The sequence below is a fragment of the Pungitius pungitius genome, chromosome 3, assembly GCF_949316345.1.
Source record: "Pungitius pungitius chromosome 3, fPunPun2.1, whole genome shotgun sequence".
Lineage (NCBI taxonomy): Eukaryota > Metazoa > Chordata > Actinopteri > Perciformes > Gasterosteidae > Pungitius > Pungitius pungitius.
In genome coordinates this window covers 12,542,572-12,556,083 of record NC_084902.1, presented here as the reverse complement: position 1 = coordinate 12,556,083, position 13,512 = coordinate 12,542,572, and the positions used below count along the sequence as shown (strand labels likewise).

The window sequence follows — 13,512 nt, the reverse complement described above, 5'->3', positions numbered from 1 at the left end:
GCAGGTCAGCCTACTTCTCTTGTGTGGTGACTGAAGTAACCTGTATTTGTGTGACACTAGAACACTGTCAAAAAATCCCATGTTTATTCACAGATCAGCAACTTTCCAGTTTTGTGAACCCGCAGCTGCCTGAAATTCAAAGCCACCACACAAAAGTGTCGTTGGGATTGATCTTTGTATCAACTGTGTCAACAACCTATACCCCTGCCTCTGTCTCTATGGTAACGTATGTCAAACCAAATAAAATCTAGCAGCCAAGTGCAATGTCCAATAACCCTGACTTACACCATGAAGTCATTAGCCAAAGAACAACCTATGTTGGTTATATCTAAAATGGATCTGAACATTTATGAGTTTAAAATATTAACAGTATATTCGTAGTAATTGGAGAAGGTCTACTTTACAGCCTTAACTGCTGTTTGATGCTGACAGCTGAGTCTTCATTGTCCAAAAATATGCACTTTTGCTGCAAATCAGATTGTGTTTTTATGCTTAAAATAATTATGTCTTTATTTTTGTGCCTGGTTCAGAAAATGATTTTACTTAACTAAAAGTAGTGAGATTATTTCTCCTTTAAATGGGCATATATTCTAAATATATATATTCAGCATTAAAAAATATTTTTTAGTATTTTAGAGTATTATTGTATTATTGCAGTATGACAGATTGGCATTTGACATTTATAACATTTGAACCACCTTATATGCTAAAATAAAACAGCAAAACCATTTTATTTGAATGCTATTTTATATTAATAATGTAAATTTCCAAAGTATATTTGTAATAAGTCTGAATGAAATTGGTGTATAAAGCACAATATTTGCGACCCATAAAATAGAAGTAAAGTATAAATACCTCAGAATTGTACTTGCGACCATGTGCTTAGTTACTTTCCTCCATTGGAAACTGTTAACAGTTTGATTTGCATTAAAACAAGGACAGGCCTTCCACTACAAAGTCTCAAATATGTTTGAGACGCTTCCTAGAGTCAACGGTGAACTTTAAGTACAGCACTATGAAAATAAACCGGGCATCTCAGCGCCAATCACAGCTCATGATTCAGGCCAAGGCCTGTCTCTAGGTTGTCATGACTTCCCTTTACTGACTGCAACAGTATACAGTATATGCACCGTAGAAGCTCACAGAGTCCACCATTTCACTGAAATGAAGCATGCTGCCAAAACACTTGCTCAATAGTTCACAAACTGCTTTGTACAAGACACAGCTGGAACAACTGACCCAGCTCCCCTGAAAGTGTCTAAACAGCAAAATCACCACTGTGCCAACAATCAATGCGATACTGTCCTTATCTAGCTGGAAAAGGATCAGCTATGTGAAAGTACTTGATAAACAGAAAAAGACAGAAAAACTACTCAAAGGGACATTTTGCTGCTACCATAATAATACCATCATTTTCAGTCCAGTCCAGTTCCCAGAGTGAAATAGTTTAAAAAATAACTATATGTACTTCAGTGCTATTCAGTTTCACACAACTTCACCAGCTGTTGTGGATGTCAATTTGTGATTGGGATAGATGGAGAAATATCCCAGTTGCCTGTATCAGTACTGAATGAACTTGAAGAAGATTTTCCAAGAATGAACTGAGGTCAGCCAAAAAAAGAAAAGTATAGTGGAGTCCTTGATCAAAATAGGATATTTGAGATCATGCATTGTGACCTTGTTTGCTTAACTGCTTCCATACTGCAACAGGATCTCCCCTCTGAAATATGAAGTACTGACGACAGCATGTAAATAACGTGTCTCTGGAGGAATAGAATGGAGGCGATCTAAATTGAACAAAACGTTTGAGATGAGGGGCAGAACCTCCCAACGATGTCGTACATTGAAGCTGCATGATAAGAAGCACAGCGCTCTAAAGCTTTTCTTCAGACAGAGGAGGACATTCTTAGGTGAGTCTTTTTTCAAAGGTCTTCCAAAGGTTAAATGGGCTCAATCACTTTGTCTTCTGCCATCCTTTCATCAGCTTGATTCTATTTAAACTTATTTGTCTTTAACAGGTTTAGTGCCCAGTCGAAAAATGCATAATCTGACTGAATTTCCGGGCAATGCAACTTCCAACAAAAGCCTGTCTGTGATCATCAAGGTGTGTGCGGTTATCCCCTTCTTCTGCGTCTTCCTCTACTGCGTTGTTGTCATGCTGCACATTTTTGCATCTCAGAGGCAGTACCTGGACTCCACACGTTACATCCTGTTTGCCTCTATGTTGATCAATGACACTCTCCAGCTTTTTTCTTCTGTGCTGCTCTTCCTCTTGGCCATGGGCCGGGTGAAATTCGCTTTCATCTACTGTGTTCCTCTGCTATTCCTTTCCACTGCCACTTTCCAGAACACACCTTTAATCCTGGCCACCATGTCTCTGGAGTGCTATGTTGCCATTTTCTATCCGCTGCAGCGGCCGGCTGCCTGGCGCTCAGACCGTATCTGGGTAATCGTTCTGTCCCTGTGGCTCATCAGCTGCATCTACCCCGTCATTATCTACTCCATAGGCATGAGCAACCCTGCTGGAATGGATGTCCTCTCTACCCCTATGCTTTGCAAAAGTACTGTTATCAACACATCTCAAATCCAGGCTTTGTTCCAAATCAGTGTATATATTCTCTTTTTTGCGGTGGTGGCAGCTATCATCCTTTTTACATACGTGAGAATCTTGCTGGAAGCAAGGAAGCTGAGACAGGACAAAGTGTCTGTGAGCAAAGCCATGCACACCGTGCTGCTACACGGCTTTCAGCTGCTGCTGTGCATTTTGGCCTTCACTCACCCCATCACTGAAAGTCTCATCGTGCTGAATGCCAACTGGCAACCAGAGGACATTGCCTTTTTCAATTATTTCTGTTTCATCCTCATGCCACGCATTCTCAGCCCCCTCATCTACGGCTTTAGAGATCAGAATCTCAGGGGCAGCATCAGGAAGACAATTTTCTATTGCTCAAACAAAGTAAAACCAGACAAGAGAGGCAAGCTTCGGAACAACTTATCTGCTTCTTGAACTGGATGATTTACAGTAGTAGTTTTGACAGACCTCTTAAACTTTTGCAGAAAAGTCTTAAAATGTACTTGTGATGTTTAGTATGTCTTGAAATGTTTTAAAAAGCACAGACGACAGACTTCTTAAAAAGGCTTTAAAGGTTATTAAGTCTGGAATTTATCAACAAAATGACCACTTAGCAATATATTTGATTTTTCTGCAGTCAACAATATCTGTTATCGCTATTGAACAAAGGGGGAAAAGTGTGTCTCGTTTTAAAATGTATTCAGCATGCAGGAAGCCAATCAATCCGTTTACATGGCGGTTAATGTAGCACCATCAATGCTGTCTACTATTGCTGTTCAACACAGATCAGGCAGTGGTCTTATGTATGTGCCATCAGCATCAATAGAGGTCGATTCAGAGAGTGAATTCAAGGTGCCTTACAGAGTGCTGCTGGACTCCATCTCCCGTTCTTCAATTCGCACGCTCATGCAGGAATGTTTAACGGGACCGGAGCAACTTATGCTTGCGGTCTTCTGTATTTGCAGATTAGTAAACATATGTTTAATATGTTGTGAAAAACTGATAAGCTGATAGAACACCACTTGTTGAAATGGATCAAAAATTGTGTTAAAACACAAAATTGTGTGTTTTTTGTTTTCTGGTTTGTTGTTTCTTTTCTGGTGTGCAGGCCTATCACCAAGTCAATTATAAAATGGTATGAGAAAATGATGAGTTTGTGTGGTTACTTTTAAATCCTTTATGTACTTGATTGTTTTGTTACATAACTTCACATCACATTACATGTATATTTTAATAACATTGTACAGCAATAAATGAGTGTTATTTATATACACATATGCATATATTTAGGTAATAAACAAACAAACATAAAGTACCTGATGCATACATGTGGGGAACAATTTGAATTAAGATCATTTCCTGGAGGTTTAGATAACTGGGTTCATATTGAACCCAAGGTGAAACGATGTTAGTAGATAGGTAGGTGAAGGTAACAGGATGGTTAAAGATTCCTCAATACAATGAAGTCCTTCAAAGGCTCTTTACTGTGCGGCTCTATATTATCAGGTCGATCCGAGGTTTTCCCCTGCAGGTGTCGCACTGACTCCAAACTCAATACTTGGTGCGAAATACCTTCTTTTTTTTGCAAATGACTTCCCATAAGAACTCTCTTTAAACACATTATCATGAGTTCCCTGAGAATGGTGTAAAAAAACATATAACTCCAATTTCCATTTTCATCATTTAAATGAAACAAAGCTCAAAACCGAATGTGAAGCGCGTGTGTTCAGAACCCAGTTTCCACAAACTGTTACACTGCGGGGAAGATTGAAGATGTATTCCAGGTATCAATGGAAAACCAATTGACCCGGCTGACTTCAGCCCGCAGCCCGGCACCATAACCAGAAGGAGAAAGCTGATCTCAGAGCGGATGGGGGAGATGACTCTGAGGTCCTCGGTGTAGGGCAGAGGGAGAGAGAGAGAGGGGGGGGAGAGAGAGAGAGAGAGAGAGAGGAGCTCAACACAGAAGCTGCTGCTGCTGCAACAGGGGGGTGTGGGGGCGACGTGTATTATCTGCGCTGCACGTGATGTTTCCCACGGGCGCGCTCCTCACTTGGAGTCTCCTGACTGTCGCCGTGATCCCCGCGTCTTTGGGGGAAATGTACACGTCGCTGCTGAACGTGAAGCAGGCGATCAGCGTCGAACGGAAGCTGATCGATTACTTGAGGACGTACATTGACCACGAGTCGCAGCGACTGGATGACATCAAGCGGTGAGTGACGTGCGAGGGGCCACGTGTTGAACTGTTCATTAAGCATCTAGAGAAACAGCGCTGCACATTTTAGTTGAAGAAAAGTATTCTCTCAAACCCGGCGAATCCTCCGCAGACCGAGCAATAGTGACACGTGCGTTTGGGAATGATTATGAGCACACACGTCGGTGTTTACGGTGTAGACCCACGGGTGGGAGTTCTGGATATTCACTAAATTATACTTGAATTCACTCTGTTCAGTCTGTACAAAAAGTTCCTTCCATTCAGAAACCTTCGTTAATAAAGATCTATGCAGTCACTTTCCACTAATGTTGTATTTCTGCCCTATGAGGTAGACATTGGTCAGTTTTTAAAGGCTTGCTGCCAAGAGCGCTGTAAGTTTTCCAGGGCTCACTTGCTGTGTGTGAATCTTTCTGAGTTCTTGGTCTCTTCTTTCTTTTTAGTAACTGCCGTCTGTATCTTCCCCACAGTTTTTACGCCAAGGTTTCAGACCTGCACACTGAAGTTTATAGAGGCCCAGCGACTGCGATGGCAAACCCCCTGGTGGCATTCACCCTGATCAAGAGGATGCATTCAGAGTGGCTGAATGTAGTGTACAGCAACGAAGCCCAGGAGAACGCACAAGGTTGGCTCCCTGGTCATCTGTACGGGCACATCTGGTCGGGATAACTGATGCCCCCCCTCCTCTTCTCTGCTATCACAAGCTCCTCCTCCCCCCAGTTCACCTCTGGCCCTCTGCTGTTCAGCACTCAGGTCCGGTTACGAGGAGGAGGAGGGCGATCTGCCCAAACTGGAAGACCTCCAGGGAGCCGCCAAGGGGCTGATGAGGCTGCAGGATGTGTATGCCCTCCAGGTTGCGAGTCTCGCAAGAGGTCGTTTCCAGAGAGTCACTAATGGCAACTTTATCGATGTCTACCTGCCGGCAGTCTCGGTCCCACTGTCTGGTGATGACTGCTTTCTGGTTGGAAAGGTACGCCATCCGTTTCTGTTTTTTCTTTTAGGAAGAACTGAAAAAGTACAAACACCCCATCTAAAGATGTTCCATTCCAAAACCCTGTCTTTAAAAGCCCAAGATGTATGTTTTATCAGCTAAATTCACTTTAAATATCAAAAGCAAAAATGTTTATACTTAAGTAATGTGATGCTTCAATGTGTAAGCAGTATTTCACTGTTGTTTGAGGTGGAGCTGGTTATACAGCATGGACAGTTAGGTGGTTTGGTCCAGATGCTCCCAATGTAAGCTTCTTCCCCTTCAAAGAGTCACTTGACAAATCTGAGTCGTCGATCTCCGGTGTCATAATGAAGGAGGAAAGTGGAAAAAGCAAAGTTTTTTCTGTTGTCCAATCACTTTTTTAGGGCATCTTAATGGAAAATTAAACAGTGTCAGAAGTTAAATTTGAAAATTAGTCCTTGGAGTAAGTTGAAGTTCATTACCCTTTGTGATGTCTTTTCATAGTAAAAAAAAACGCAAGCTGAAAGGGAGAGATATTTGAAAGCTGTTGCTGTGAAATGCCCCCCCCCCCCCCCCTCCTTGAATAATGTCCCTGTCCAAAGGTTTGTAAAATAGATTGTATTCCAAACTCGTCAGTCACTGTGGGGAATTCATTCAGCCTGGGAATCTTTTTCATGGGATAGTGTCAAATAAGAAGGGGGAAAAAATGTTCCCCTGCTATATAATCCACTTTTTATGTGGTGATGGGTAATGGCCTGGTAATGTGTGGGAGACAAATCCTGTTGTATGGAAAAGACATTATCTCACACAGCAGAAGTGTTTGGAGGAAAGAGCGCGCGCTTGCCTTTACTTATACTGAGATGATCCTTCACCCTCTGCTCCTTCAAACTGACAGATTTTATTAGCAGACATTTGTTCAAAGCAGTATAACAACAGATGCTTCCTTCAAGCTATTCGAAGATCTACAGAATATAAGAATTCATTGGTTCTTTAGAGACTTTCCCCAAATGATGGGATGCAATGTTGTGGACCAGACAAGTCGTTGTGTGTCAATAATTGATGTGTGCTGAAGATGGGTTGTGGATACAGTCTTGGAGCCTTTGTGTCACTCAGGTATAGTCAGCACTTACTTAATCATTTGAAGTGAGGTGCAAAAGCAACTTGAGTCCAGGTAAAGAGATATCCTATGACGCTCCCCACGGTGGTATTTCTTTAACAGACATGTAGCTATAAGTCTATGGTGGTCATCTCATTTCATGTCTTTTAGCTGACGCTTTTATCCAAAGCAACTTACATAGCTTTATAGCCCATGCATTACACCAGCTAAATGACGAGATAGAAAAATGCAGAAACTGGTCTGATTCTGGCTGCTGCCGCAGGTCCTCCGACTTTCTGACTGCTGCTAGATGGGACCCCATCATAGTTGTTAAAAGTATCCCGGGTTGGGATTTCACGCAGGTGGCGTACGAGCAGGAGGACTACTACCACTCAGTGCAGTGGTTGGAGGAGTCGGTGCGTCTCTTCAGGGGAACAGGAGGCGGATGGAGCCCAGAGAATGAAGGGACTTTGGAGGACGCTCTGGATCACCTGGCCTTCTCTCATTTTAAAGTACGTAAAAGATCACTTGGGAAATGCACACTTGTAAGATGAGATATGGATAGCACTGCCCTGAATTCCTATCATTGTTTCAGACAGGAAACGTCTCCCACGCTCTCAGTTTATCTCAGGAACTACTGCATTATGGTATGAATTTTGATTTGACTTTTTGACCTTTTCTTTGAATCATGTCCGACCCCCATAAATCCCTTCTTTAATATCTTTGCCTCAATCAATTGACAGAAGCGAGTACTGTAAACAACATGCTCTATAATATACCACATTTGTTTTCTTCTCAGATCCGTTGAATGGAAGGGTTTTGCAGAATGTTGAGAAATACGAGAAATTGCTGGTTTCAAGTCCACCCGAATCAATCAGAGATGAGCTGACGAGACCGACCTCCACTCATTTGAGGACCAGAGACACGTATGAGATGCTCTGCCGGACACAAGGCTCTCAGGTATGCGTCACAGATAATATTTGTGAGCACATTTTATGTATTAAGGAAAATATGTGGTTGAGAGATACAATAATTCAACAACCACAGTTCTCGTAACAGTTCATTTGGAAAAACGTATTAGCTATTCATCCAATAGTTGAGCTTTTTCAATTTTGAACCAAAGTGTTGAAACGACCACACTGCTGGCACAGCTAAAGGAAACTAGAAGATATGTATTTTTTTGTTGTCCCAGATTTGTGAAGTGTGTAATAGGTTTGTCATTCGCCACAGAAATATATTATTCTTTTTTTGAATGTTGTGCTAATGAGATTGCGTGCAGTAATAACAATGTTACGAGTAGCTGTTGATGAAAAATGAATCGTTTTGATCTTGTTAATGGTCTTCAGATGCCTGTTTCTCTTTAGCAGCCGCTGCAGTTTGAAAACCCAAGACTCTTCTGTGATTACTTCACCAACGGGAATCCTCAGCTGCTACTTCTGCCCGCAAGACGGGAAGTGCTGAGCCTGCAGCCGTATGTGGTTCTGTACCACAACTTCATCACTGACAAAGAGGCAGAGGACATCAAGAGGACCTCCCATCCCGGAGTGAGTGCCTATTACTCATCATTAGCGTCTAGATAATAGAAAACACACTTCTTCAATATTTTAGCATTTTACCAACTAAGCATTGCTTTTTATTCACAATTCTGCTTTTTTCTTTAGTTAATCCAATTAGGTTGGTAAATTAGTTTTCTCTCATCAGACTAAAAAAAAAAGAAAAAATACAAAGTTCAGAGTTTCAGAGAGTCTCTTAATGGCTGTTGAAGTAAATAAATATATTGTCCTTACATTTTTTTTATTGCAATTTAAATGCCTTAGTACCTTTGTACCTTAGTCTCACATTGACTGTAAGCTTTCAATTACTCTAAAAATGAAAGTGGAACAAAATTGTCAGCCTTTCAGCAGGACTATAAATCAATTCAAGTGTAGATTAAAATTAGAGAAGAGATATTTACTCAGTCTGAAAGTGGACCTCCTCTTTCAAATGAATCTTTTAAACACTGCCTTTAGGATGGCACACTGTATAATCTATAAATTAACCCACTGGTATCCCATGGCCATGATACTGTTCATCTACGGCATATTCACAGTCATTAGGTTGAATGCTGTTTTTCCTTCTGACACCAAGTATCCCATAACGAAGCTGCGTATTCACCTGCGTTGGTACTTTCTCAGTGGTGGAAAGTTACCAAATACTTTTTCTCAAGTTCTGTAATAAAAGGCCCCTTATGGTGTTTTCACTACATGGATATGGACACAAACAGTTAAATGCTGCTTACACACCGATGATTCTGTAATAATAATCATATCAAACAGTATAGTGTTCTGAATGAAGCCATTGTTTTCTGAATAATAAGCACTTTTTTGCATAATTTTTCTGATAAGATTTTCTTTGCTGCATTGAAGAAGATAAATATGAAGTGATCAATTTTTTCAGATTATTTTAAATTGCATAAGGGTAACTATAACAAAATTACATTTTGTAAACATGCATATATTATAATGTGCTTTGCTGTGGGTCTTGTTGGTTGCTGGAGTCTAAGCCAACCGTTTCCTGCTGGAAATTCCCCATGGAGGAAGAGTTGGTCTGCTTCCAAACATTTTAGCAGGGCCGAAAGGAATGAAGCATACATTACTGTAACCTGCCTAAGCGCCTAAAACTGTCTAAATAACCTTGCTGGGCTCTGCTGGTAAATATTCAGTTCAATGTCACAGAGCCTAAGTATCAATAAGAAAGCAACTATCACTTTTCTGCTCATCTTTATGAAAATTTTCAGTGAATGATCCTCAAAGCTGACTCAGTCTGGAATGTCTGCTGGGATTATTCAATCGGTGCCCTATAGTTTCTTAGAGGTTTTGGCATTCAATGAATTTTCCAGGCCTTCCTGCGATGGAAACCCCTGTGGTTATTTCATCATTATGTCAGCCTGTGGGTTTATTGAAAACAGGCCCAGGGTTCCAGGGTATTAGTTTGGAGCAGTGAACAGCCTTCCCTAGCCATGAGCAGGGCTTACACTTTGTGTAGGCTGGATCCTGGAGCTCAGACCACAGGCCTGTTGTTTGAAGTCAACCATGATGATGAATAGTTCTGTAAAATAGTCATTGTTTTTTCCATTTTCCCTTCTTGAGGAAACCCTTTGGTAGCTGAAGGACGTAATGTCTCTCATGACAATGACGTTCCTGGGAGTCATCAGGAGTTTGATCTGGAATTTTTATCAAGGATATGCTGTACCAGTTCTCCACATTGTACTTGTCTACATACCGCTTTAACATTCTTCCGCACTAAGTTGGTATTTTGGACACGTCATTGGAATGGTTTTCCATGCTTGTACTCCCATTTTGTCAGGGACCAAAAACAGTATGGATGCTGTAACAATCACACACTTAAAATAAAATGCTTTTCTATTCTATTTCTCTATCTTTGATGACAAGTTGAAACGATCTGTGGTGGCAGCTGGAGAGAAACAAGCAACCGCAGAGTATCGCATCAGCAAGAGGTAGACAAGATGTCGTTGCTTGGTAGATATATACTGTATGTTCATGCTTTCAAGTTGTTATTTATCAATATCTTATTTCTAGCGCATGGCTGAAGGGCTCATCCCACTCCACTGTTGGGAAGCTAGACAACAAGATCTCCATGCTCACAGGTTTGAATGTGAAGCATCCATATGGCGAGCACCTCCAAGTGGTGAATTATGGGATCGGGGGCCATTATGAGCCTCACTTTGATCATGCTACAGTAAGTTGATTTTTATTGTTAAGCAAGTTCAGACATAATTTTTTTCTATAGCGTGCATGTTGTCTATGCCTACTGTAATCACAATATATATCGATTGCTTACATTTTTTTCAGTCGCCTTCAAGTCCCGTCTTCAAGCTCAAAACTGGGAATCGAGTGGCAACCTTTATGATATATGTGAGTCCACACTCTAACACTCCAACACTCATTTGACCTATATAGCAGCGAGAAGTTCTTGGGCAGGTTCCTGTTCCTCCAAACCACAACATTAAGAAAAACACAGACTGGAGCAACCTGTAGCACATTATACTTTAATAGGCTGTCAAACAGACTCTTTTTTTTGTCTCTGGTCTACTTCTATCTCTTTGCTGTTACTTGTGTTTTTCTTCCATTCATTTCAAGCATGTTTATTTTGTAACAAATCTGTATTTATATATTCTGGAAGTGTCTTTATCATTAAGAATCCCATGTCAACATTTGAGTAAAATTGGATAGTGATAAACAAAAAAATGGCGTCTTGCAAGGCTTCAAAAAACAGAGCAGCAGACAGAGTGGCTTTTCATTAGAGGAGCACAGAAACACAAGACACAACTCTGAAGGAATGTTCTTTTCCACAGCTCAGCTCTGTCGAAGCAGGTGGGTCCACAGCCTTCATCTACGCCAACTTCAGCGTCCCCGTTGTGGAGGTAAACAACTCTGCAAGTGGGCCATATGAGCTCAAATCTGCCTCTCTAGTTTTTCTTTCGCCTGGAGCTACATTATTTGCACCTCACCCCGGCGCTTCACTCACATTCTCTGGTGCAGCTGTCAAAATTCTGAAAGGTCAGAAAGACGCCATGAGATCCTCAGCTAGATAAACAGATAGAATTACCAATAAATAGTCTTAAGAACCTATGCTCTAAAAACCTAAATTACAAATATGTTATATTTTTAGATTGGCCTTTTCTATGTCGCAAATTTGATATTAAAAATTGAAAATATTTTACTACTAAATTCTGACAATTTATCAAGCAAAAGATGAATTAATTGAGAAAATCATGAATGGTCCGATTGATTATTAAACATCTTTGTGAATTGCATTTTTTGTGGTTTTACATTTCACAGAATGCTGCCATTTTCTGGTGGAATCTCCATAGAAACGGTCAAGGAGATGCAGACACGCTGCATGCCGGCTGTCCTGTGCTCATTGGGGACAAATGGGGTAAGAGTCAATAAATCCAGTATGATGTGATCATGCTGTCAAAAGAAGCCAAAGAGTTAGTTCAATATGGAAAATAAAAATATTAACTGATAGAATATCAGTCCTTTCATACAGATATTCTTTGTTGTATAATTTTCATGGTCTGTTTCCTGTCATGAAGCTAATATGCAACATCTGGCTACGCTATATCTTTAGAGATGTTAAAAAGTGCAGTTGAGTTACTGCTTATTTTCAAGCTGAACATCTGCTGTTGGTTGGACCCAGATCATAGGACTTCTGAAATGTGTTTTTAGGACCCAGTTAAACTGACAGAAGGCTATTAATTATCAAAAAGCAGCAGAAGAAGCATTTGGTGGTTGGCTTCTTTTTTAGCAACCACAAACATATCAGAAATTAAGGGTGTGGCTTTAAAGAAAAAAATATATACATATATATATTTGCATTTTGTGCCTATAAATAAATTAAAACATATTTCCATATGTTTCAGTGGCAAACAAATGGATCCACGAGCACGGCCAAGAGTTCCAACACGGCTGCAGCCTGAATCCTGAAGAGTGAGAGCTGGAGTGATTGTTGGGCCCCTGGGAGTGAAAGAACCATCCTCTACAATTAAGAGGTGCGCTTGAAGGCAGAGGGGAGGCGAGAGTGAGCACACAGGGACGGAAGGTGAACGCCGTCGTGGGACAGCCTGCATCTGTTATTGGAAGCCGGGGCCCAGGCATCCTGGAGCGCACAGTGCTGCCGTCCACTTGGACAGCAAAAGACTGAGAGGCGGGGTAGAAGAGGCCTGGGGCAGTTTCCAATCCGCCGCCAGAAGCCAAATGCTCTCTTGCTCCTACTGGCCAGTTCTTGGAGCAAAGCTTACGCACACTATGCTGGTTTCAGTTAACTGTGTTTGGCAAGGCTGTTTGCTTAAAAACTGATCCGTAATTACAAATCAGCTGTACTCCACTACACAGCTATTTTGAATGTGTAAATGCAGATGTGCCTAAATGAAAGGGAGATGTGTATAGAATGAAACACAAGGCGTTGTTCATTTTCTACCTTATGCAATGGAAATCTATCAAGAATAAAGTAGTGTTTTAATATTCAAGTTGTTTAAATGTGGTGATGCTTTCATTATGTGCTGCTTAAGCAGACATACAGCGTATGTCATATGAGTGGCAAATATTTTAAGACAACATCTGTGCTTAATACTGCCGATTAGCAACAGAGAGATTTGGTTAATGTTCTTCCGTAATGTATTATGTCAGACCTCAGACTGGTGAGTCAAACGAACCAGTCATTGTGAGTCTGCCAGATAAATCCCGGCTGACTGGACAATGTGATTATTACTGCTTGTGGGAGACTCTGGCTGTCTGATGGAATAGATGAACCAGATCCATCAGCCTCTCATTGAGCCTCAAAGGCTGGGCGTCATTAATCACGCACTGCATGCTAAATCATTGGGAACACGTCTGCACCAGCTTCCTCGTCCGAACTTGCCTTAACCAAGCTGTCTTCATGCCCCTCAGATATATGCACCTAAGTAAGTTATAACCAATCCTCAATGTGAAGTGGACCAAACACTATTAAACGTCACAGTGTGAGTTCGGGTACCAGCAAGCATTTATAAGGGACCTCTACAGGTTAAATTATGGGATCTGTAAGTGCGGAAATGGGTGAGAAAGGAATAATACATCTGCCTGCTCACAGTGATAGACCTTTTCCTTCCAGCTTCCCACAGTGTATACAAACAGACA

The 13,512-nt window shown here is 41.2% G+C and overlaps 2 protein-coding genes across 3 annotated transcripts; both read left to right on the top strand.

The window, feature by feature from the left end:
- Positions 1 to 1,388: 1,388 nt before the first annotated feature.
- Positions 1,389 to 3,672, top strand: or95a1 (odorant receptor, family 95, subfamily A, member 1). Its single transcript, XM_037477629.2, has 2 exons — positions 1,389 to 1,910; positions 2,019 to 3,672. The coding sequence occupies exons 1-2, from the start codon at positions 1,811 to 1,813 to the stop codon at positions 3,005 to 3,007; spliced, it is 1,089 nt and encodes a 362-aa protein (XP_037333526.2). The 5' UTR covers positions 1,389 to 1,810; the 3' UTR covers positions 3,008 to 3,672.
- Positions 3,673 to 4,516: 844 nt separating this feature from the next.
- Positions 4,517 to 12,871, top strand: p4ha3 (prolyl 4-hydroxylase, alpha polypeptide III). 2 transcript variants are annotated; one of them, XM_037473755.2, is made up of 13 exons: positions 4,517 to 4,784; positions 5,255 to 5,409; positions 5,531 to 5,754; positions 7,195 to 7,344; positions 7,428 to 7,479; positions 7,632 to 7,792; positions 8,197 to 8,376; positions 10,264 to 10,328; positions 10,411 to 10,570; positions 10,684 to 10,746; positions 11,187 to 11,255; positions 11,674 to 11,770; positions 12,258 to 12,871. In XM_037473755.2, the coding sequence occupies exons 1-13, from the start codon at positions 4,600 to 4,602 to the stop codon at positions 12,326 to 12,328; spliced, it is 1,632 nt and encodes a 543-aa protein (XP_037329652.1). In that variant the 5' UTR covers positions 4,517 to 4,599; the 3' UTR covers positions 12,329 to 12,871. The 2 variants fall into 2 exon arrangements, with proteins under 2 accessions (XP_037329652.1, XP_037329660.1); XM_037473763.2 differs by having other exon boundaries at positions 8,200 to 8,376; positions 12,258 to 12,870.
- The last annotated feature ends 641 nt before the right edge of the window (positions 12,872 to 13,512 follow it).

Excerpts from the sequence above, each read along its gene's own strand:
- p4ha3 (XM_037473755.2), top strand. The coding sequence starts at position 4,600 with ATGTTTCCCACGGGCGCGCTCCTCACTTGGAGTCTCCTGACTGTCGCC. Across the intron at positions 5,755-7,194 it reads ACTGCTTTCTGGTTGGAAAG|GTGGCGTACGAGCAGGAGGA; the intron begins GTACGCCATCCG and ends GATTTCACGCAG. Across the intron at positions 8,377-10,263 it reads AGAGGACCTCCCATCCCGGA|TTGAAACGATCTGTGGTGGC; the intron begins GTGAGTGCCTAT and ends TTTGATGACAAG.
- or95a1 (XM_037477629.2), top strand. The coding sequence starts at position 1,811 with ATGAGGGGCAGAACCTCCCAACGATGTCGTACATTGAAGCTGCATGAT. Across the intron at positions 1,911-2,018 it reads ACAGAGGAGGACATTCTTAG|GTTTAGTGCCCAGTCGAAAA; the intron begins GTGAGTCTTTTT and ends TGTCTTTAACAG.